Source organism: Lissotriton helveticus, chromosome 2_2 (assembly GCF_964261635.1).
Source record: "Lissotriton helveticus chromosome 2_2, aLisHel1.1, whole genome shotgun sequence".
In the NCBI taxonomy this organism is placed as follows: domain Eukaryota; kingdom Metazoa; phylum Chordata; class Amphibia; order Caudata; family Salamandridae; genus Lissotriton; species Lissotriton helveticus.
Window position 1 is genome coordinate 372,945,687 of NC_136060.1, and position 24,789 is coordinate 372,970,475.

General features: G+C 46.8%; 1 protein-coding gene across 2 annotated transcripts in view; it reads right to left on the reverse strand.

The window, feature by feature from the left end:
- The window catches only part of HTT (huntingtin), a 1,924,961-nt gene that overhangs the window by 1,488,547 nt on the left and 411,625 nt on the right, over positions 1–24,789 (reverse strand). For both annotated transcript variants that reach the window (XM_078678546.1, XM_078678545.1), the window contains 3 exons: positions 12,263–12,381; positions 12,035–12,146; positions 1,901–2,038 (listed from right to left, as the gene is read on the reverse strand). In XM_078678546.1, the coding sequence (XP_078534672.1) occupies positions 1,901–2,038; positions 12,035–12,146; positions 12,263–12,381 (369 nt within the window). The remainder of the gene's footprint in view (positions 1–1,900; positions 2,039–12,034; positions 12,147–12,262; positions 12,382–24,789) is intronic.

The window sequence follows — 24,789 nt, forward strand, 5'->3', positions numbered from 1 at the left end:
CTAGGGAACTCTGGTGTGATGGGGCATGTCTTGGAAAGGGCTCAGAGGTAGACTATGGTAGCAGAGTTGGATCTTTGGATGTTGACTGCACATCTCCCCAGAGCAGGCATGCAAGATGGGGTTGAATCCTACTGGGACTTCTTGCGCTTGTGGCACAAACTGTACCTTGACTATTTCTACTGATCAGAAGACAGCAACCTGGAAGCACACATTGACATGTGTGGGAGTCAGCCCGAAACTTGGGAGGGGGTCTGCTGTTTTGAGCACATACAACCTTGCTTTTTATGTTCAGGGACTAGCTTCGCATCTCGCTCCCTGATCGCCTTCAAGCGCATCAGGGAGCATTTTTATTATGACTTCGAGTTATCCATAGACACCTTAAGCAGACATCGGGTGGGTCCGTGACCAACATTTGCTTGCTGCAGTAACTGAACAATATGAAGCCTGTGGTTTTTGGGATGGAGGGATATTTCCCCAGCACCGCTTTGTAAATTTGGTATTGGTGAAAACTATAAAACGGTGTGTGCAGAGTTCTATATCCATGCCAAAGAGCATGGAAAGGAAGGAACTGATGCTGTCACACAGGAGTTGTGCCTAGATAAGGCTCCACAACTTAATTTCCTGAAGCAGAACAAGGTTACCATGAATTCTGGTGGTGCCACCTGCTGGCTTATGGGAGTGTGTGCTATGAAAAGGTTCTAGATCCAGTATGGCACCTGGGGAAATTTAAAGGTGAGAAATATGTGGTTAGACATATCCACGCAAATTTGATACATTTGAAGTGCTGAGTGGGCACCATTAACATCGCACATAGTTAAAATACACATAGAATATAAGTCTAATTCGTCTCCAGGTGTGAAGAACTGTGCCATGTAGTAAGGGGCCCTCACAAGTCAACACAAGACCTTTTAATATATGTGAAGCGGGCAGCAAAAGTGAGAGAATAGCAGTGGTGGTATAATTTATTTTTAGAACACTTCTCCACACAAAAATCAGAAGAACTTGAAATAGTATATCCAGTCAGAGGATTCACCACATCTCTATCTGTATTTTGCAATATCTAGATCCTCATGCATCAAGAGGCACATTAATTAGAAATGTCTCCTACATAAAAATATTCATCCCCACTCATTCCACAAATATGTTTGAGTCACAAACATCTTTATACCTCTATTCCATCCAGTCTCTAACACGCTGTTCCACTTGCTTCTTTTCTGGTAATGTTTGAAGGCAAGGAACCCATGGATGGATGGACCAGCACGATAAAGAGAAGAGTAGGTTTACATGTTTGGTTGTAGGACTGGGATTTTATCCAGTCAGGTGATCCTGTGCCAACTCCATGGTATGCATTAACAGTATAGCATCTGGTCACCTCCCCCACCTCTATTGCTGATCTTTTTCTAGGTCATCCAATGTTACCATAATGCCATTAGAGTCTCCCTTAAAAGAAAACCCAGAGGAAGACTGTCAGCAGGAGGACTGTTTCTGTTCACATATTTTAATCATATGATGTGAAGTATACTGTATTAATTGCCTTAGTCTACTTTTCAAATAATAATTTGTAAATTCATGTGTAGTATTGTTGTAGACCCCCATTGTTCAGTTGTTTTTTACATTCAAGAATATCTACTGTTGTATTAAGTTCATGTGAGTCAAGTAATTCAGTTAGCCATGGCACTGTGTTAAGTAAATCAAGACTGTACTTCATTTACTCCATACATCTCAAAAAACAATGTGAGATCATTAACAGGTTCAAAGGCTTGCAGTTAAAGTGTGAGAGGAACAACTCTAAAATGAAAAGAAAGTAACTGTATAATAAAATCCTGTGGCTCCGACAACTGTACCAACCCTCATAATGTAATTTATTAAACTGTAGGAAAATACAGTAAGTTCAACTTACCCTTTTCCTCAAGGGATTCAAGAGGTTGCTTATAAAGTTTGCTAAAGAAGGCACTGGGGTGTAGAGCAACAGCTGCCCCGACACAGCCTACAGCAAGAGCTTTGACACTGACCCGCACATCTTTGTCTGGAACCAAAGCTGAAAATATAAATAAGACATTACAGTGTTTATTTGCATTTACTATTGGTGAACATTCCATCTGTTTCCAAATGATACTCAGTTATTTCATAAAAAAAATATTGATGAACCAATAAATATAGTAAAAACCCAGCATGGTATTTACAGCAGCGCACTAAACATGGAAGTAGTCTTCTAGTAAAATAATGATGTTACTTACTGCTGAATGTTATCCTTAGGTTTAGTGCTCAATGCAAATATATGAATAGTTGAGGTTGGTCAAGGACAAATTGTTGCACACGTAGAGTTTATAGTCAAAAGGTTTTTCTTGGTGTGTGTGGTCTTTAAATCGTTCATAAAGGATGAATTATTTGACCTTCAAGGACCCTTAATGCACTAGCTTTGAGTTTTAACTAGCAGATTGTGGACTGTGTGATGGAGCATGAATGTGACCATATGGAATTAGACGTGGCCTTGTAAGACGTATACATAATGCTCAAAAGTTTCAACTAGATCTTCTACTTACCTGGGAGCCAATGACACAATTGAAGAGCACAGGTCACACAGTAACATCTAGAGTGTGAAACACAATCTGGCTGCCTAGGTCTTGATCCTCTGTAGTTTTAATTGCCCATTCTTTTCAAGTCGAAGTATAAACAATGCTGCATTGCTTCAACTTCAATTGTGAGTTCCACACAAGGTTCTAATTTAACAATGCCAATCTTTTTCTGGGCATGTTTTTGCAAAGGCGGTGGGATTGTCATCAGTGCTGGTCTAGATTTTAGCCCATTTGTTTCAGATTGGTCACATCACATTTAAACCATTTTGGTGGCTCTCACCTGTAATCGTGTTCTAGAGATATTACCACTGAGGTTACTACTTAGATGTGGTGGTGTTTCCCATGCGATATTGCTCAAGCAGAGTCAAAGGCATAGTGTGACAAAACCAAGGAGTGGCTTCTTTTTTGTAACAAAATGTTGCTAAGGAAAAGAAAACAGTTCTCAATGCATAGGCAGCTGATACAAATTCATGAGTTTTCCTCCACAATAGGAGGGAGGTAAAAAACAAACGTACCTATACTTTCTAGTTGAGGTTTAGTTTCCTTACAGTATTTTAATATCTTGGTATATTTATTGTTGGGCGCTCTTCTTCAGGTAGCAAACACAAGGAGCGCTGAAGCTTTTCAGACACTCACCCCCCCAGTCACAGATCTGGGTTGTATCCATCATCGTTCTTTAGCTCACTTCGCCACCCCAGTTCAGATCCAGCTATATGCAAATCAGTCTTGACCATGTGTCTCATGGGAACAGTCCAGCCCGAACAGCCAAGCCAGCTCTTCCCTAGAACGGAAACAAGCATCCTGGGACCGGTTTCAGGGTAACACCCCTAATCTGCCAGGCTAGCTTGAATCCAGTGGCATAGTGAGCAAGGGACCCACGTCTGGGCATACCCTGCCACCTTAGGGAGAGGGCTTAGCTCAGTGTGGTCTTTGGTTACTGAGCTAAAAGTGTTGCCTTAGCCAAACTCTTATATTATGAACTGTTTAACAGGAGGATGTGTGCCTGCGTGGGAGCGAGCTGAGGGGTGGGTGGGAAAGCATGAGAATAGGATAGGAGGCCTAAGTTCAACATTTTGTTGTCAGTCGGGGATTAGAGGGAGGACTCTAAGGTCAGGTGTATGGGAAGCATCCAGGTTAGAACAGGACCTCTATTCAGCTATCTTCAGCAGTAGTGGAAACCCTTACGTGTAGTGGGAATACCTCAGTTAAAGGGGTGCAAAGATTGTGCCTATCGCTCCATTACGGAGTGTGGGTGCTGGTCGGGGGTTCAGCATTTCATGCCCATCACAAGACCTTTATGTCATTTCAGGCTGTAGGTTACATTTTCTGTGGGTACTTATGTGCCAAATCTGCTTGTTACTGGTGTTAGCTGTTGTAGATATTAGTCCCAAGAGCTATCAGTCTGTGCCTTTTGGTGGTTGCCACTTGTCAAATGGGGCATACCCGTCTTTAAACAGTGGTTCTTTCATATTAATTCTATGTATTGACTTCATTATTTCTCTCATGTCAGATCCTTCCTTTCCATTTCCAAATGTCTGGGATATTATCTGATTTTGAAAGGCGGGTTATGCACTTATTTGCGTCTCCTACCAAATGGGAGACATCTTGAGCCAGCCCATCTTCATCCAAGCCCTCTTCTTATACTATAAGTTCAATGTTGTTGGATCAAGTATTGTTGGAGTCTCTGGGAAGTTAAACCCTCTACAGTCTTACCATCACAGAGGGCTGTTCATTGAATTCTGGCCGGGGTATGGGCCCAAACAAAAAACGTTATGCGCCTGTCCAACCATGGCTGTAATACCTTGTGATACGAGTAAGAAGGAAAGGCATGAAACAATTTTAGGCACCATTGTAAAGGGCTCATTATAAAATCAGTTCTTTCCATCAAGGATAGAGACCACAGTAGCTATCGCCTTTGGTTATTGCATAGGGAGGCCAATAGGAGTGTATAACTAGCCCCATATAGACCTTTAGGGTCCTCCATAATCCTCATGCCTATATACATAATTGCAGGCTTACAGTGGCCTCATATCCATCTGAGTCGTAATTTGTAAGGAATTTAATCTTTTCAAACCCTCACTTATCATAATGCATTACCAATAAAAGATTTCCGCTAAAGTGACCCTTTCGGGGGACCCATAGGGCATTGCAGCGCCGGCTCAACGAGCAACACATCCCTCGGGATGTATGAGGTCATCATGAGATTGCCTCTAGATTGTGTGGTTTAGACCTAGTTTTTTTCCTGTTCCCGCCTCCTTTCTCTCTTTTTATGTGGATAACTAGAGTGCCCACATTTGGAACAGTTACCCCCATTTGGTCTGGCATTATTACATGGAGCTCGGGTACTGGACCACAACAAGCTCCTAGTTCCCCACCCCTCTTTTTTTGATACACATATAGGAAGACAACAGGGTATTTTTCATGCAAAGGGATACATGACTGGCCACTCCTAAGGTCCAGATTACCTTCATGGCTGTGCTTGATCATATCATTTCAGCCACCAGACGAAAAGAAACTGCAAAAAGGAAGGCTGCAACATTCTCTCCCCACGGTCGGAGAAGAAACCCTTTACTCTAATATCTGAGGAGGAATCTGTCTGCGATTTGCTAACTAAGGCACTAGATCTTAACAGAAAGGGAAATGCATTGACAAAGAGACACTGTACCCAGATAAAGCTCTCTTCTGCTTTAAGTGCCATTAGCAGACAATCCTTCATAAGTTGCTCTTGAGTCTTGCCCCAGGTGAAAAATCTTCTCACACTGTATCACCTGCCAGAGCTGCCAATGAAGCTGCCATAAACGGTGTGAATTAGATGGGTTGTGAAATTGTCAATTCTACTGGAGACCAATTTACTTACGATTTTAAAGACAGTTTTGGGGGTATAGAGATATAACGGAAGGACACTGAAGAGGCCTTTTCTAGTTCAACGAGTAAAGTCAAAGTAGCACCCAACTATGTTTTGGAAAAGGAGATATTAAGTGTTTGTTTTTCCCTGAGAAGAATAGGGCAAAGACGTCCCAATATGGTTTGCAAACGAGTAAAAAAACAAGCACTGGCATAGCCAATAGGTCTCGCTTTTTGGGACCTTATAAGTGATTAGCCATGCAACACTTGATGTTGTTTAATGAAGGATATTGTGCTGGATAAATAAAAACACTTATAATGTCCCAAAGGGCGAGACCTTTTGGCTATGCATTGGGGGGGGGGCTTATAAGTGTTTAGGTAGAGCTATTGACTTTGCCAATGTTTCTAACCTGTGCTGTAGAGAAGAGTGTCTGCTGTGCAGCATGCTGAGAAGTTGTAATTAAAAGTGTAAGAAGCACTGAGTGATGCTGTGATGTCGTTGAGTGATGCTGTGCTGGCTCTGAGTTATGCAGCGGTAGCGTTGAGGGATGCTGTGCTGGCCCGGATTGATGCTGTGGTAGCCCTGAGTGATGCCATAGGTGGTGCTGACTGATGCTGTGGTAATGCTGATAGATGCTGTGGTAATGCTGATAGATGCTGTGGCGATGAAGAGTGATGCCGTGGTAGCGCATAGTGATGCTGTGGTCGTACTGAGTGATGCTGTGGTGTTCCTGAGTGATGCTGTGGTGTTCCTGAGTGATGCTGTGGTGGTACTGAGTGATGCTGTGGTGGTACTGAGTGATGCTGTGGTGAAGGTGAGCGATGCTGTGGTGAAGGTGAGCGATGCTGTGGTGAAGGTGAGCGATGCTGTGGTGAAGGTGAGTGATGCTGTAGTGGTGCATAGTGATGCTGTGGAGGTGCTGACTGATGCTGTGGTGGTGCTGACTGATGCTGCGGTGGTGCTGAGTGACGCTGTCGAGGTGCTGAGTGACGCTGTGGAGGTGCTGAGTGACGCTGTGGAGGTGCTGAGTGATGCTGTGGAGGTGCTGAGTGATGCTGTGATGGTGCTGAGTGACGCTGTGGTGGCCCTTAGTGACGCTGTGGTGGCCCTTAGTGACGCTGTGGTGGCCCTTAGTGATGCTGTGGTGGTGCTGAATGAAGCTGTTGCGCTACAGAGTGATGCTGTGGTAGAGCAGAGTGATGCTGTGGTAGAGCAGAGTGATGCTGTGGTAGAGCAGAGTGATGCTGTGGTAGAGCAGAGTGATGCTGTGGTAGAGCAGAGTGATGCTGTGGTAGAGCAGAGTGATGCTGTGGTAGCGCAGAGTGACGCTGTGGTGGTGCAGAGTGACGCTGTGGTGGTACTGAGTGATGTTGTGGTGGTACTGAGTGATGTTGTGGTGGTACTGAGTGATGCTGTGGTGAAGGTGAGTGATGCTGTGGTAGAGCAGAGTGATGCTGTGGTAGAGCAGAGTGATGCTGTGGTAGAGCAGAGCGATGCTGTGGTCGAGCAGAGCGATGCTGTGGTAAAGCAGAGCGATGCTGTGGTAGAGCAGAGCGATGCTGTGGTATAGCAGAGCGATGCTGTGGTGTCGCAGAGTGATGCTGTGGTGTCGCAGAGTGATGTGGTGGTGCTGACTGATGCTGTGGTGGTCCTGAGTGATGCTGTGGTGGTGCTGAGTGGCGCGGTGGTGTGCTGTCTGATGCTGTAGTGGTCACTTTATTTGAAGCCTTCTAATCAAACCCTCTTGAGTGTCAGGAGTATTAGAGGTGGTGCGGTAAGAGTGCTATAGGGGGCTCCTTGTTTTTGCATTAATTCAAATATTGGTGGATAATTTGAATTTGTTCCTTGTGGGACTGAACCATAGTGCGCTATCATCTGCCAGTTGTGGAGTTACTCAATCTTCACAAATCAACTGCTCAATTCACTAAAATTAATATTTGTTTTTGCGCACTTTATAAAAATAAATGATTGTACATTTTTGTTTAGAGATTTCCATCATGGCATTTCTATGAAGCGGAAGTACAACAATTCTAGTAATACAACATGAAAAAAAACATTAACTGCTCTACAAGGATATTGCTAGTACAACTTGCAAATACATGCGCAATTGCTTCATTTTATTGAGGTGGCCAAAGGGGATTCTGACACTGTAAGGACAAGGAACTTGATAGGAGATTAATCAGGTAAAGCAGAGCCACAGGGACACAATTTCATTGGTGGTTAAATTATAAGAATTCTAATGAATTGTTGAATATTTATATATTTCCAAAACTCAAGAAAGTCGGCATTCTGAAATGAGTGCAGTACATTCGTAATGACGCACTTTGAGAAAGAGTAATGCGTATTTTCAATTTTTTTTTAAGTTTGCTTGCCCATGAACGATTTTCTTACCAATGAATTTAAGATCAACAGTATAATTTGTGTGCCGTGAAGAGGGAAAGTTTGCTCTGTAGCATTGGCTTCAGAAGCAGGCACTCTTCAAAGATGGAGGACAGCTTTCATGATGGGATGATGTGGTGGATTGTTCTTAGTATTAGATCAGCTGCGCATGCGGAAGTGGGACAGTCTTTAGTGAGCTGACTGCATTTTCACAGTGTTGTAGCTTAGAAGGAGGAAAAAGTTCTGCACTGCTGCCATCGCGTTGCTCTAAAATCCTGGGCCGATTAAATGCGATGACCCTCTGCACTAGTTCCTGCCTGACACGTCAGCCAGTATGGGAACGTCATAACGACGGGTGATTGAGAAGGACAAAGTTAGTGTTCTGACTGATAGCAAAAAGGAAGAGGGAGTAGACAAGCTTATGGGTAGGGTACAATGGGTAGCATTCGCTGCTAAGCTGCCAAGCGACCTGCCCTCCAGGCTGAGGATCAGTGATGCAGGAATGCGAGGTACGGAGCACCGCGGAGCCGAAATTCCAGCCGAAATTCCAAAGGCCGGACTCATCCATCCTCCAAGCAGCTTGCGACGTGTTTTCTTTGACCAGTCTGCTTCAAGGTGAAAGGTTATTTAAAGGAGTTTCAAAATAGTCAAGAGAGTTTCAGAATAGTCAAGAAATACACTTCCCAGAATTGAAAATATAAACTTTGCAATTTCCTATTTAGAAGGCAATATATTAACAAGCATTGGTCGCGCGGCCTTAAAAGTGACACGGCCGCGAAAGTGAATGCGATTGCGGGTTGTAAGGGTGCCCGCGAGCGATGCACTTAATGACCCATGACGGAGGAAAGGCAGATGGCGGCTGCGTGCGTAACTGCAAGCTTGAGGCCAGCAAAAGCGTGTGGTAGCACTTTTAAAACCCACTTACTAAATGTCTCGCCCGACAGCGTATGCGCTGGCCCAGGTGAGACCTAAAAAACCAAGTCAAATGGAATCAAATATGATGAAAAAGGAGTAATATCCCTATATTTTTGCTTACCACATTGGCTTGTCTGCCAAGTGGTCCCTATAGATTATGAAGTCCCTAGGCAAGGGCATCCATTTAATTGTATTCAATTTACTGAAATAGATTCAAACTTTGGAACTGAAGATCACAGTTCATGACAACAGTAAGCATGCACAGACACAGAATAATCCTGCAGAAAAGCTTTGAAAATTGACCACAATAATTAATCCTTAGAATAATTCCTTACAGCTGCTTCTGGCCACCTTTGTAGCTAAGTAATACTGCTAGCAGCCATGGCTAAACCTTGACATAGTTGCATTTGAATAGGCCTGGGAGGAGACACTGTCACAGCCGCCACGTTTTGGAATACCCTCCCGCTGGCGCTGAGGAGTAGACAAGATCTCACTTCTTTTAAAAAGGATCTCAAGACCTTCCTGTTTCCTAGAGCAATGTAATGTGGTCTGTCCGTTGGAATGATGTGGTCTCAGCGCCAGGATACCCTTTGGGTGGCAGTTGCGCTTAACAAGCAGAAAATACATACATACATACATACAGGGGTCCAAATAGGGTCAAAATGCGATTGGGTTTCTTTGGTAGCTCCTTAAGAGCCATTAGCAACGTATTACTGCATGTTAATTGTGTTCTATATTTCCACTAACTTCTGATGAGTGGGAAGGAGTGCTGGATAAAATGAAACCTTAAAGTTCACTTTAGGGAGACATGCCTGTGTCTGGAGTGCTTCTGACACTCCATAGCAGAGCACCTTTGGACAATACAATCCACCACCTTCTGTATCAGTGGGCCATTCCTGCTAACAGAACCTTACCACAGCCCACACAAGCACATATCCATATGCCTCCCGGCTGACCACGTCTTTCAGTGGTCCCGGCTCACGAGTATGGGTGAAACACTTTCACCTCATAGCAGCTAATTAACTTTTGGAAACCAAAACATATTACCACGCAATGCTATAGCCTGATTTCGATACCTTAGTGCCACTGTTGCACCCACAAATCAGTAGAGTTGTCCACCCCACTACATGATAGCATCCACTGGATGCAGATATTACCATTTTATGTTTTATTTTTATATTAACATTCCCAAGTGGAACTTTTTAGGTATATGTTGCAGTCCTCTGCTCCACTGTTTTTACATCAGTCATTGCAAGGTCATCTTTTCCCCACTTGATCTACACTTTGTTTCCCATACTTTGTGGTTTCCCTTCACCATTGCTCGACAAGAAACTATCAGGCAATTAACCTTTCCAGTATATTGCATTAGGTATCACAGCTGACATATATACGAAAGCCTAGGCACCAATATGCTATGAAATTTACAGAGTGACCAAATAAGTTGTACAGAGTTTATTACATTGAATCACATGTTTAATCCCTTTTAGTTATCCACAGGATACATTGTTGGTTGTTGCTAGAAGTCCCCTGATGAAGGGCAAACTCCTGAAATGCATTGGGGCTCAATGGAACAGTTAAATGAACTTATATAGAAAATGGAGCCCAAATGTGTCCAAATGCTAATAAATATGTTCTAATTGAATTATCACGAGTGATAGTGGATTTTATTTTCAAAGTCTAAAGTAATTGAAGTGGCTTTTGCCAACAAGCTGTGCTGCAGAATACACTGACCTGCTACAATACCCTAAATTAGCCAGAGGCTGAGGTGGCCATTCTCTTCAGGTATGCTCAGACTGACAAAATAAACACTACAGTATAGTAAAACACGGTGTGCAGGGACAATCATTTTAATTTTTGCATAAGCTGATGTAAGCCACTTGTTTCTAGCAAATGAAAACAGAAGTTCGCAATATTTGATAGCATGCTTTAACGGCGTAAATTATCTGCATAGTGTGACACAGAAAATCACTCTCACACAGGGCAATCGTGTACCAAAAGTTAGTTTCCTTCAACGTCTGCACCATGGACTATGATAATTTGAAGGAAATTGAGTTGAGGCTAGTGAGGTGTATGGAATGGGAGGCTAGACGTGCATCAATTTTCAATTTAACTTCCAAGGGCAGGAGCCTGTGTTGCACAAAGCAGAAGAGGCAAGAAAACTTTCTTGCTCCGAAGGCAAAGAATGTCCATTTTCCCAGGATCCTTCTGCCGTTTGTCACAGCTGTCCCTTTCTAAATCAAAGTGGCTCTTGAATTCCCTTAACATCCCTCGCATCTAACTCTTTTCTCCTTGACCATCCAACATTGTCTTGCAAAAGGCCCCTTTCTCACTCTTTCCTCCTTGACCATCCAACAATGTCTTGCAAAAGGCCCCTTTCTCACTCTTTCCTCCTTGACCATCCAACATTGTCTTGCAAAAGGCCCCTTTCTCACTCTTTCCTCCTTCACCATCCTACAATGTCTGGCGAAAGGCCCCAATCTCACTCTTTCCTCCTTGACCATCCAACAATGTCTGGCGAAAGGCCCCTTTCTAATTTTTTTCTCCTTGACCATCCAACATTGTCTTGCAAAAGGCCCCTTTCTCACTCTTTCCTCCTTGACCATCCAACATTGTCTTGCAAAAGGCCCCTTTCCCACTCTTTCCTCCTTGACCATCCAACATTGTCTTGCAAAAGGCCCCTTTCTCACTCTTTCCTCCTTCACCATCCAACATTGTCTTGCAAAAGGCCCCTTTCTCACTCTTTCCTCCTTGACCATCCAACACTGTCAGGCGAAAGGCCCCTTTCTCACTCTTTCCTCCTTGACCATCCAACACTGTCTGGCGAAAGGCCCCTTTCTAACTCTTTCCTCCTTGACCATCCAACACTGTCTGGCGAAAGGCCCCTTTCTAACTCTTTCCTCCTTGACCACCCAACATTGTCTGGTGAAGGGTTTAAAGTAAGAACAATGCACAATATCAAGATGGAGACTATTAAGAAAAATTACAGTTCTCGATCGCGTGTGGAGGTAGCAGACAAGAGATGTCAGATGTAACATGAGGCAGCGGCTTTCATTCCTTTACTCAAAGCCGATTTAAAATTATATGTCACTTACTTTTATTTGATCATACTAACCTAAATACAAATATACCAACACTACATTAGCGCAATCATGAAAAGTCGTAAAAGATGAAAGATACATCCAAGACACTCGATGTGTGTGGGTCATAAATCAATACTTTATGCAAGTACTGAAAAATATAAATTATGTGAATGTACAATAGTTAAGGATGAGGGGCAAGGGTAGGGATGGATTAATTTTAAACTAATAAATAAACATACCTCCCTTCTGTCCAGTTAGCAGAAATGAAGCGGATAAGAGACGCACACAGTGAACCAGAGGAGCAGTGTTCCCATCTGTGTATTGGCCGATGTCACCTTTAATTCTGGAAGGCTAAGGAATAAAAGGGCAAATCAAATGTAAATTAAAATGTGCTTTTTAAATGCATTTTGAAATAAATTATCACATTTTAAATTTAGCGTTTAAAGAAGTTACGTATTCAATCTAACCTTGTGGTCAAGCTCTCCTGGCTCCAAACCGTCTTCCCTGGTTATGAAACGATCCACACTTCCATCAGATGATTGCCTACTGTGGCCCATATTTTTCAATAAATGGGTTTGTTTCAATGCTTTACAGTGAGAAAAGGAACACAATAACTGTTTTGATTAGTCTGCAAAACAAGGGTTAGCCATCTAAAAAAACGAAATTAGCAAAGCTAAAACTTATATTCCCTATTAAGTTATCGAACTCACCTAAAATTTAAATCTAGCAGTATTCACAAATAAATGCATTGAAAAGAAATTAGTTGCTTACCTGTAGCTCTGGTTCTCCAACCTTGGTATCTTGTATACATTCACATAGTTAAATTATTCCCAGTCATCAGGCTGGGAAACCCTGCTACATTAAAATAGCAGTATACAGTGAAAAAATGGCCATTGGCCCGAAAGAACATTGTATAGTTAGCAGTACATCCATTTCATTTGAAATAACCCAAACTTCAGTCAATAAGGTGGAAGCTTATGCTCTCCTACCCACCGCTAGAGGCCACCATAGCTCAGATTTGAAAGTACTAGTATGATAATAATATTGGATAAGCCTCTGACTGTGAAGGACAGATGCTTGCATGTGAATATATACAAGATAGCAATGTTGGAGAACTAGAATTACAGGTATGCAACTACTTTCTTCTCCAGCACTGGATCCTTTATATATTCACATGCTTGAATTAGAATAGCAAGCACTACACGTTATAAAACATAACAAAAGTGGTAAGTTAGGAGGAGGAGCTTCGCGGGCATCCAAGATGGTCGTGTGAGCACAGAGCTCCCCGGACCTGCGCTGCCCTTACGGATATCCTGCATACATCCTGATTTTGACGACAGGCCTTTGATCGTACATCCTTGCTGATCTAAATACTCTTTGAAAATTCGAATTTGGACGCTGGGGTCCACTTTTGCATCGTCTTTGCTTTTTGCGGCCCACCCCGAGGCGAACCGGTGGCTCGGTTGCTTGGCAGGCCGTGGAGTAGTTGATCAACAGCGGCAGTAGGGATCCCCCCTGGTCGGCTCCTCCTGACTTTCGGTTTCGTTTTCTGCTCCCGGCTCTTGTTGGCGGAGGCTCAGCCTTGCTCCATCTTTGGCTGGCTGTCTCCCTTCTGTTTGGAACTGGTCTGACGGATCACCCGAGGCCTGGGCTTTTTTTGTGCCTATAATCGGCTGCTTTGCTCCTGTTGTCTGCTGGCCATTTCACGACCGGCCATTTTCACCAGGTCGAGGGGACCCCCTTGGGGTCCCTTTTCCAATATGGCCACCGGGCCGCCGCTTGAGAAGCGTAAGACCAAGACACCTCTCCGTGGCGGCCAGACCCAGACTAACATTATGGATCACTATTCGCAGGCCAAGGGGTCGCCTGGCGCTGCTGGCCGCGCCGCGGATCCTCCTAAGACTGTCTCCTCTGCGTCTACGGAACCATCTTTGCAAGACGTTATGATTGCCATTGCCAACATACAGGCCTCTATGGGACAGCAGTACGATGCCCTGGTCTCTAAGATCGACACGGTGGCCGTTGACATCACGCTGATTAGAGCGGACCTAGCGAAGACCAATGAGAGAGTCGAGTCCTTGGGCTTGAAGACTTCTAGTCTCACCGCAGATGTTGCAGAGGCCCAGACTGAAATCGGCAATCTGCGTTCTTCCTATGACCTGATGGCTCGTCGTCTCGAGGACTACGAAAACAGGGCCCGCCGCAACAACGTGCGCCTTATTGGTGTCCCGGAGAATCCCGAGATCCTGGGGGTCGACCTCTTGGTGGAGGACTTGATTACCAACTACCTTTCTCCCACTGGACTCAGCAAGTTCTTTGCTGTTGAGCGCGCCCATCGTGTCCCTGGTGGGAAGGCTAAGCCGGGTGCCCCTCCACGGCCCATCATTGCCAGGTTGTTCCATTTCCGGGATGCGGTTCTTCAGGCCTCACGGGATATGGGCCCAGTGAACTTTGAGAATGCTTCCGTTTCTTTCTACCCTGACTTTTCACCGCTTGTCCAAAAACAAAGACTTGGATTTCAGGGAGTGAAGACGCGTCTGCAGGACCTGGGTCTCAAATACGCCTTGTTATTCCCTACTAGGCTCCGGATTGAGTATCGTGACCGTGCTTTCTTTTTCGACCGACCAGAAAGCGTCAGTGACTGGCTTGATTCCCTACCTCGAAGAGTTGAGCGTGCTGAGCACTCCGGGGGTGCCGACGGAGGCCTGGCGGAGTGAGGACTGTACCTGTGGACCCTGGCGTCTGAACTTTTTTATTTCCTGTTTCAGCTGAGTCTGGACTTGGGTCTTTGTTAGGCCTATATTAGCCTGGGGGTGGCGGGGGGTGAACGGGGACTCTTCCTCCTCCTGGGTTCTTTTCGTAACTTAGTTTAGAAATGGGGCGACAGGCACACTGCAAGTTGGGGTGGCTTATTAGTCGTACACAGGGGTGCAGGGTGGGGGGTGCAACATGTTCGATTTGGGGGGTGGTGGGGGTGTGTGTGTGTGTTTCTCTGTTTACTCGCGAGGCACCGTATTGTTTGCTCTGTTTGCACTGGTCGTGGAGGTCTGTGTGGGTCCTGCTCCGTCTGCTTTTCGGGGATGGGGGTGGCGAGTTGAGACTGTTATCCTGGAATGTCAATGGGTTAGGGGACAGAATTAAGCGAAGTATTGTTTTGCGATTCCTTAGGCGTCATTCTCCCGATATTGTGCTTCTGCAGGAGACGCATTTAATAGGCAATGCATGTCAGGCTATGAACAGGCGTGGTTATCGACTGGTGGCACACGCTGGGTTTACTTCTGGGTCCAGGGGGGCTGGTATTCTCATTTGGTCCTCTCTCCCTTTTGCAATTGACGAGGTGAAACTTGATGACCGGGGGCGCTATGCGGTGCTCACTGGTAGGTGGGAGGGTAGGACGCTATCCATACTATCTGCTTATGTCCCCCCGGGTTTGCAAGCTTTAACCTTCGCAGACCTCTGTAGTGTCCTGTTGGACCTTCCCGAAGGCCTCCTGATTTTGGGTGGGGATCTGAATTCAGTTGTTTCTGGCGCATCTGATCGTCATCCTCCTAGAGATCTACCCAGGGCACAAATGTGGTTGAGTGACTTGCTGGAGACCTTTGGACTAGTGGATGCCTGGAGACTGCTGCACCCTACTCAGTTGTAGTATACCTTCCATTCTGGGGCACATGGCAGTCTTTCTAGGTTGGACTATTTTTTAATGCCAGCGGTTCAATCCTCTTCTATTAGAGAAATCCGTCATCTCCCTAGGGGTATTTCTGATCACTCCCCACTGTGGCTCCGGTATGAGGTCCGGGAGGGCGATGAGGGAAGAGTTGCTCCTATCAATCCATGGCACTTTCGCAACCCCAAGACCCGCTCGGAACTTGTGAAAGCTATTGAGCATTATTTTGATGAAAATGTGGGGTCTGTTTCTTCTGCTGTTTCGCTATGGGAAGCATTTAAAACTGTCATTCATGGTCAGTCCCTATCCTTGATCGCTGCTGCTAAGAAGGCTGCACATGTGGAGGTTGTTCGCTTGGAATCTGAGATAGCTGCTCTGGAGGATGATCTCCAGTTGGGCGTTTCTGGTGAGAAATTGCACTCCCTTGCTCTGAAACAAGCTGACTACAAGGCTCTGGTGACTGACGCTGCGAAAGTGACGTATAGGGAGCAGCAGGGACGACTGTATGATGTGGGTGACAAAGCTGGTAAATTTATTGCGTGGTTGGACAAGAAAGAGAGAGTCAATCGTGTGGTCCCTGTGATCGAACGGCCTGAGGGTGAGGGTGTCACGGATCCAGCCGGGATCGTTCAGTGCTTTGCGGACCACTTCGAGATGGTGTACACCTCTGTTTGTGACAGGGATGAGGAGGACTCTCGACTGTTGTTGCGCGATATTGCTTTGCCCCGTCTTCCTGACGCGGACAGAGATCTCATGGATGCTCCGCTCACGGTGGACGAAGTTGCGGTGGCTATTCGTTCCCTACGTTCAGGTAAGGCGATGGGCCCTAATGGTTTGCCCATTGAACTGTACAAGCTGCGACCTGTCAAAATGGCGCCCTATCTCAGGGACATGTTTCTTGAGGCTTTGGAGTCTGGCTCCCTCCCTTTGGACCAACGACTCGCTACTATTGTTGTCATTCCCAAAGAGGGCAAGCCACGGGATTGTTGTACTTCTTACAGACCGATTTCTCTACTTAACGCCGAACCCAAAATTTTGGCCAAGTTACTGGCTAACCGCTTGGTGACTGTGATCGGGGACTTGATCCATCCGGATCAATCTGGTTTTATCCCGCACCGCAACACTGCTTTGAATCTGCGTAGACTCCACGGAGTTCTCGCGAGAGCCGAGACACTTACTGAACCCGTCATTTTGGCCTCTCTTGACGCTACCATGGCCTTCGACACTATCGAATGGCCCTACCTCTGGGCGGCCCTCTCGAAGTTCGGGTTTGGGCCGGGCTTCATAGCCTGGGTGAAACTCCTTTATGAGACTCCCCTGGCCCAGGTAGTCGTTAATCGCAGAGTGTCTTGCATTTTTACGCTCGGACGTGGTACCCGGCAGGGCTGTCCGCTGTCTCCTTTGCTGTTTGCTCTCGCTCTGGAGCCCTTGGCGAAGTGGCTCCGTTGGGAGCCTTCTATGCGGGGCATCCGGTGGTCTCCTGGTTTCGAGGATCATGTTTCGCTATACGCGGACGATATCCTCCTCTATCTAACTTCCCCTAAAAAGTCCCTTAACGTACTTTTTGATGTTCTGACCTCCTTCGGGAAGAATTCCGGTGTTGTCATTAATTGGGCTAAATCCTGCGTCTATGTTTTGGCTGGAGAGCTCCCTCCATTGCCACGTAGATTTCCGATTCATGTGGCTGAGACCGGTTTCAAGTACTTGGGGATCTATGTTTCCCTTGACCCCTCTAGGCGCTACGAGCTTAACTTATTACCCCCCCTTCAGCGGATTACGCTCGATGTAGCTCGCTGGCGTAGGTTGCCTCTTTCGCCCCTCGGTAGAGCGGTGCTTTTCAAAATGATGTCTTTACCCCGTTTCTTGTACGCTCTTCAGAACTCCTTTGACCCGATCGCCTCGGGCTACTTTCGTGCAGTTGAGAGCCTACAGAGACAACTGGTCTGGGATGGGCGTACCCGTATTGCTCTTTCTAAACTCACGCTTCCGTGGTATGATGGCGGTATAGCCCTCACGGACATCAGGCGTTACTACTGGGCATCCCAGTTGAGTGCTATTAATCATGCGACCTACGCACCAGGCCCTGCCCCGGCGTTCTCTATGGATAAATTTATTCTGCCAGGAGGGACCTTCAACAGGGCGTTGTACTCTGGGAGACTCCCTGAAGCACTGACCGGTCCCACTAAGATTGCAGGGAAAGTGTGGCGTGATGCGAATGCGGCACTGGGTTGGTGTGGAAGGTTCACTCGAGCCACCCCCCTGTATGATTCGGAATGTTTGGGCTGCCTGTGGAGGTCGAAAGGATTTGATAAATGGTATATGATTGGTATCAGCAGAGTGGGCGATCTTTGGTCGAAGGGTAATGTCAAGCCCTTTGCCGCGTTGAGAGTGGAGTATGAGCTTGGTGACAGTGAATTCTTCCGGTAGGCCCAGGTCCGTCATGCTCTGTTGTCTGTATTTACTGCGGGTGATGATATTCCTGAGTCTTCCCCTCTGGAGGACCGTATTTTAGATGGCCACGTGCCCGACAGCACTATTTCATTGATCTACAAAAAAGCCATCAACAACAGAGCTGACTTGTTGGTTCGCCTCAGGGCCTTGTGGTGTGCTGACGGCCTGGAATTGGATGGCGAGGACTGGCAGGCTGCTCTGTCCTCGCCTAAGAAGTCGCCATTCCTGCTCGTTTGTGGTTCGTTCAGCTTAAAATACTCCACCGAGTGTATGTCACCGGGCCTCGTCTGGTTCGAATGGGGTTTTCATTGGATGGGCTATGCAAGCGTGGCTGTGGTATGTCTGGTACCTTTCTCCACATTCTGTGGGAATGCCCGGAGGTGGTTGCGTTTTGGTCCAGAGTGCATGCTGTTATGGAAGGTGTCACGGGTGTGTCCCTTCTGCCCGAAGCCAGGCGCTGTCTGTTGAATGTGTGGGAGCCGAATGACTACAGCTCAGCACAGATTGTGTGGGCGACCCTTGGAAATATGGTCGCGAAACGAGACATTGCCCAGCTCTGGGGTTCACATAGGTCGCCCACCTTATCCAAGTGGAAAGAAAACATGGACTAGTGCATGTTCCGGGAGAAGACTGTCTACCTTTCCCGGGGACGGCCCAAGAAGTGGGGCAGAATCTGGTCCCAATGGAATGCCTATCGTGGCAATATATGCACCCCTCCACATGATGTCACCATTGATACGTCTTCGTCCCCCTAATTGACATTCACCCTTCACCTATTGCTGTCACGACCTCATGTGCCTTTGCCTCGTGAAGTTTTGTTTGGTTTTTTGTATGTCTGTTTAATTTCAATAAAAAATTTTTAAAAAGTGGTAAGTTACAGGTATGTAATTAATTTCTTCTCCAGCACTGGATCTTTTATATATTCACATGCTTGAATCAGAATAGCGAGTACTACACATAATACATAACATAAGTGGGAAACAGGCTCACCTTTACTGAAACAGGTTTCTCAGGACTGCCTGTCCCACTGCTGAGTACGGGGAATGATTCAAGCATGTGACTATATAGAAGATCCAATGTTGGAGAAAAACAGGTGATGTGCAGACAAAGGTACTGTGTCCTGGGGGATTGGAAAGCTTAGTCTCTGGATCTCTCAGATGGGTAGCTGTTAGATATTCTTCCACTTAGTGGATGCCAATGTCAAAGCAGTGAATTCAGAGCTGGTGGTATAATGGAACTGTGCACACACATCAGGGCTGCTCCTGCCCTGTGAAGGTCAGTCATTGGCAGCCTGCCCTGTCAGCCAGTTTAGTTAATTTGTATTTACTCACTTTGGATTTCTTTGCTTTTGCCACTTCCTGTCGTTTCCCGCAGCCTGCCTCCCCAGCGTCCCTCCCGGTACCTACTTAATGAAGGCTGCAGCGCGTGTGCAGCAGGCGCACCACTGGTGCGCAGCAGAACTTCGAGCCCTGGACCCCAGACGCCACAACAACTGCTGCCTCAATCGCCTTGTTCCACAACAGCACTCTTCACTTGCCACCACTGTCTCTTCACCTGCAATGTTGGACACCCGCCCACACTGAAACCCACGCCACACCCGGCCCGCGAACGCGACCACCCATCAACCACTCCAATGCCTCCTGATCAATGCTAGATTCTTCTGCAAACACGCCACTGAAGTCTGGGACACCATGTCCACCCTATCCCCAGATGTGACCTTCATCACAGACGGTTCGCTCACCCCCTCCTCTGCCTGACATTGCCATTGCAATGCCTTACAGCTACACAATCACACACCCGGACCACACACACAAAGAGAAGGCATTGCCATCATCCACAAAGAAACAATCCGCTGCACCACCACCAAAGACAACACCACACCGATAATGGAGCTCAATTTCCAACTTCACAATCAAGACAAAATGGCCAACAAAGGCACCCTCACCTGCAGGCCTCAAGGCCTCCGCACCGACCTCTGCAACACCATCACAGACTTCATCGCCCCACATGCTGTAGAGTCCAAGCAGTACATCTTCCTAGTAGACATGAATTTCCACCTGGACTAACCCACAGACACTAACTCCGCCAACCTTCTGGAAAGAATGAACATCGGCCTCATCCAGCTGCTACTGACTCCACACACAGAGCAGGATGCACAGTAGACTATCTTCACGTCAAGCAATAAAGACAAATACAGCCAAGCTACAGAACTCACCTAGACTGACCACTCCATCGCAAACTTCACCATTGCAGAACCACTGCACATCGCCTCTAAATCCCCCCTCCCCCGACCTCTTTCTGCAGCTTGAGCAAAGTAACACAGAACCAATGGATGGACGTACTCAACACTACCCAACCCAACGCTGCAGCCAACCTGGAACAAGCAGTCCAGAACTTCAACACCTGGATCGCCAACTCCGCCGGCCTAGTCGCCACCACCAAAACGTCCAACGCAGCTGCAAACAACTGGAGAGAAGATGGCACACCGGCAGAGATGGTGCACCGGCAGAGATGCCACAGACCGAGCCACCTTCAAGTCAGCCCTCAACAAATACCCAAATGACTCAGAGGCGCAAAAAAAGGACACCCATGCAGACTGCATAAAGGCAAGCGCCAAGCACACCAAGGAACTCTTCAGCATCATCAGAGATTTCTCCTGCCCAACAGCAACTGAGAACATGATTCCTCCTTCACAGGAACTATGCAACGCTCTAGTGAATCACTTGCACAAAGAGATATCCACCATCTACAGGAACTTAGAACCCCAACCCACCAACCGCCTCAGTCTCCTCACCCCAACAGAAGCCTTCCCAGGCCAGAAACTCACCGCATGGGAACAGCTCACCACAGCGAATACCACAGCCATCATGAACTCCATTCACTTAGGAATACCCACAGACCCCTGCCCCCCGTGACTCTTCAACCTAGGAAGCAACGAGATCAGCCACCAACTCACCATCATCCTCAATGCATCCATCACCACAGCCTCCTTTCCCCCAAAGGATGGGAACACACAGAAGTCAGACCTCTCCTCAAGAAACCTTCTGCCAACCCGATCAAACTCCAGAACCACTGCCCCATCTCTCTGCTCCCTTTCCCCATCTTTCACCCCAAGTCCTGGAGAAGACCATCAACCGGCAGCTCACTGAGCACCTGGAGAGAAATAACCTGCTAGATGTCTCGCAAGCCAGTTTCCACACCAACCACAGCACCAAGACCGCCTGATCGTCACCTCTCACGACATCCACGCTCTACTCGACAGGGGAAAATCGTAGCCCTGATCCTCCTCGACCTCTTCGCAGCATACACTCATCAAGAAACTGCACCAGTCAGGGATCAAGGGAGAAGTACTCAGGTGGATTGCATCATTCTTCATGGGACGAACACAGAGAATTTACCTACTCCCCTTCACCTCAGAACCCACGAGCACCATCTGCCGAGTCCCTGAAAGTTGATCCCTAATTCCCATCCTCTTCAACACCTACAAGACCCCTCTATCCAACAACGTCAGACACCACGATTAACATCATATCCTATGCGAAAGATACCCAACTCATCTTCTTACTCTCCGCAGACTCCACCACCACTAAGACCAACTTCCACAACTGCTTGAAGAAAGTCGCAGAGTGGATGAAAAACAACTGTCTAAAGCTCTACACTGACAAAACAGAAGTGGTGATCTTTGGCAACCACAACTCCCTCTGGAACGACTGATGGCCAGCAGAACTTGGACTCACTCCCATACTAAAAGAACACACCTGTAACCTTAGCATCATCCTGGATGGCAAACTCACCATGAAAGGACAGATCAACGCAGTCTCTACGGCCTGCCTCCACACACTCTGCTTGCTATGAAGAATCTTCAAATGGCTCCCCATCAGCCCAAGAAAAACAGTCATGCAAGCCTTAATCATCAGCCGGCTGGACTTTGGCAATGCTGTCCACATAGGAACCACCACTGAACTCATGAGAAGGCTCCAGACAATACAGAACCCAGCAGCCAAACTGATCCTCAACCTGCCCAAATGGTCCCACATCACCAAACTCCTGAGTAACCTCCACTGGCTCTCTGTCCAGAAAAGATGCAAATTCAAGTTACAGACACATGCCTACAAAGCACTCTGCAACCAAGGACAAGCATACAAGAACCACCGTCTGAACTTCCACCAATCCTCCAAAAACCTTCACTCTGCATCCCTCGTCCAGAGACCGTGCACCTATTGGAAATACAGCAGAGGCCGCTCCTTATCCCACCTCACCGCCAAGTCCAGGAACACCCTCTCCTCCCGAACATCACCCTCACTGGCTGACTTCAGAAAGGGACTCAAAACCCGAGTCATTGACTAAACCCAGCATCCCATCGCATTGATATCCTCACGACTACTGAATGCTTGACACAATGCCTTGATGGTGTCGCGCTAGGAAGGAAGGTATTGAGAACCTAACAGGCTTAGACTAAGAGTAATGATGTATATTACGTGTAATTGTATACCACTTCTACCTGATGGATGCATACTATGAAAAACTAACGGCAGAGTCCCCAGCAAGAGGAAGGCTGAAGTCGAAAAGGTGGAATTTGAAAAGTAATGCCTGAACATTAATGATGTTTGGCAGAATAGGAAGTAGCTTTGAGGTGGAGTGGAGAGTGTAGTGTCTTCAAACTTGGTGTAGTAATAGCCCATGTAGCAGTCTCTGAACGTATTTCTGTAAAGTATATGCTAACAAATGCAACAGAAGCAATGTTAGCTTTGACAGAACATTTGTGCCAGGAAATGCTTAAGGTTATCAAATGACTCATGACAGCAGAGACATCACATCTCAAAACAAGGTTTCCTTCTACAATTTCCTGCTATCTAGAAATTCTGTCCAATTAGGGTGAAACAGGAATACAATAGCCAGAATGCGCTTGATTGCCTCAAGGAGAGCTAGATGGCCTCCATCTGACGGGGGTAAAGATTGTCTCAGAACAAGGTCTGGAAAAAACAACTTGAAGGTAAGTTCTATCAGCCCTGAAGACTGATTTCAAGACTGAATAATTCATCATGTCATGTAGACTTGTAGAGTCTACCCGTGAGGGTACCCTGGCACTTGAGCATGTGATTAGGCGAATGATAGCCTGCTGAGTTATTCGAACAGTCAGGTCGTCAGCCTCTTGCAGAACTCAAGAACTGAGGAGGACGACATAATATGCTGGGGGGAGGTTGTTCCATGTTTTGGGTGCAATATAGGAGCAACATCCTCCTTTTTATTTGTGAATGCAGGGATGAGTGAGGTAGAGCACAGATGTCTGGTCGACTGGTGAAAGCGGATGAGGTTAAGGTATGTTGATCCGACGATGTTAGGGCTTTGTAAGTGTGAGTGAGTAGTTTAAATTGGCTGTGTTTGTGAATGGGGAGCCAATGGAGTTCCTTGAAGTGCAGTCAGTGGTTAATTTGTAAATAAACATACGTACCGGGGCTCTCATCAGGAGCATGCACTCTCTCCAAACATCTTGAACAGCATAAGCTCCTGGAAGACGTTCAATTCGGCTTCCGTCCAGCTCATGGCACCGAGACGGCCCTTGTGACCGTACTGGATGAGCTACGTTGGCGGGCAGACAGGGGACAGGCAGGGGTTCTGATCCTGCTTGACCTGTCTGCCGCCTCCGATACCGTGAACCATGACATTTTACTGGACAGGTTAAGAGAGGTAGGAGTTGCAGGGAGTGCCCTTGGGTGGTTTGAATCCTTCCTCCAGGGTAGGGAACAAGCTGTATCCCTTCCTCCCTTCAAATCTGCCTTCTCTACCATTTCGCATGCCGTCCCTCAAGGCTCGGCAGTTACCCCAATACTTTTTAACATCTATTTGAAGCCCTTAATAGCGGTCATCAAACAATTTAAGATCGAACTTGTCAACTACGCTGATGATACGCAGTTGATTCTGTCCTTGGAGGGAAATGATTCTACCTCCTTGGAGGAATTCCACAACTGCATGCGAGCCACTGCGGAATGGCTAAAAGCCAACTCGCTGCAATTTAACACAGGGAAGACCGAGGTGTTATACTGCCCTCGGCCAAGGATACAATCTTTTCTACCTAGCAACTTCTGGCCAAGGGACTTCTCTACATTGGTCCAGCCTGTGAAGGTAGTCCGGAACCTGGGTGTGATGTTCAGCAGCGATCTCTCCCTGGAGGCGCAGGTCTCAAAGGTGGTAGCTAGCTGTATGACCATCTTTCGCCTCTTGAGAAAAATCTTGCCCCTGCTACCGCCCACCGCTCGGATAGAGGTGGTGCGCTGCACTGTGCTTAGTAGGTTAGACTACTGCAACGCCTTGCTGCTAGAGTCCCCTAGTTACCTTATGGACAGGCTCCAGAGACTCCAGTCTGCGGCGGCTAAACTAGCCTTAGGGTGGCCAACTAGATCCTCCTCCTCAGGGGCTTTGGCTCAGCTGCACTGGCTCCCAGTGAGGCAGAGGGTGATTTTTAAGTCCCTGTGTCTGACCTTTAAAGCCCTTCACGGTTTAGGCCCGGCATGTCTACAAAGGAAGTTTTCTTGGCATGTGCCGGCCCGTAACCTACGCTCCTCCTCGGCCAGGGTGGTGACCGCACCGAGGTTTAGGAGATACAGAGCAGGAGGTAGAGCGTTCAGTGTGGCTGCGGCCAAGCTCTGGAATTCTTTGCCCATTGAACTTAGGCAGGTCAACGGCCTTCTTGCCTTTAGAAGGCAGTTAAAAACCTGGCTCTTTCCCCTCTTTCCCTAATCCTCAGCCTGTCAATAGCTGTCCTCCTTTATTCCTCGAGCCTGCCAGCGCCAGGATGCCTCTCGAGGTGATAGTGCGCTTTATAAGTGAAATAAATAATAAATAAAATAAATAATGCTTGCACTAGCCCATTTCTCCAGA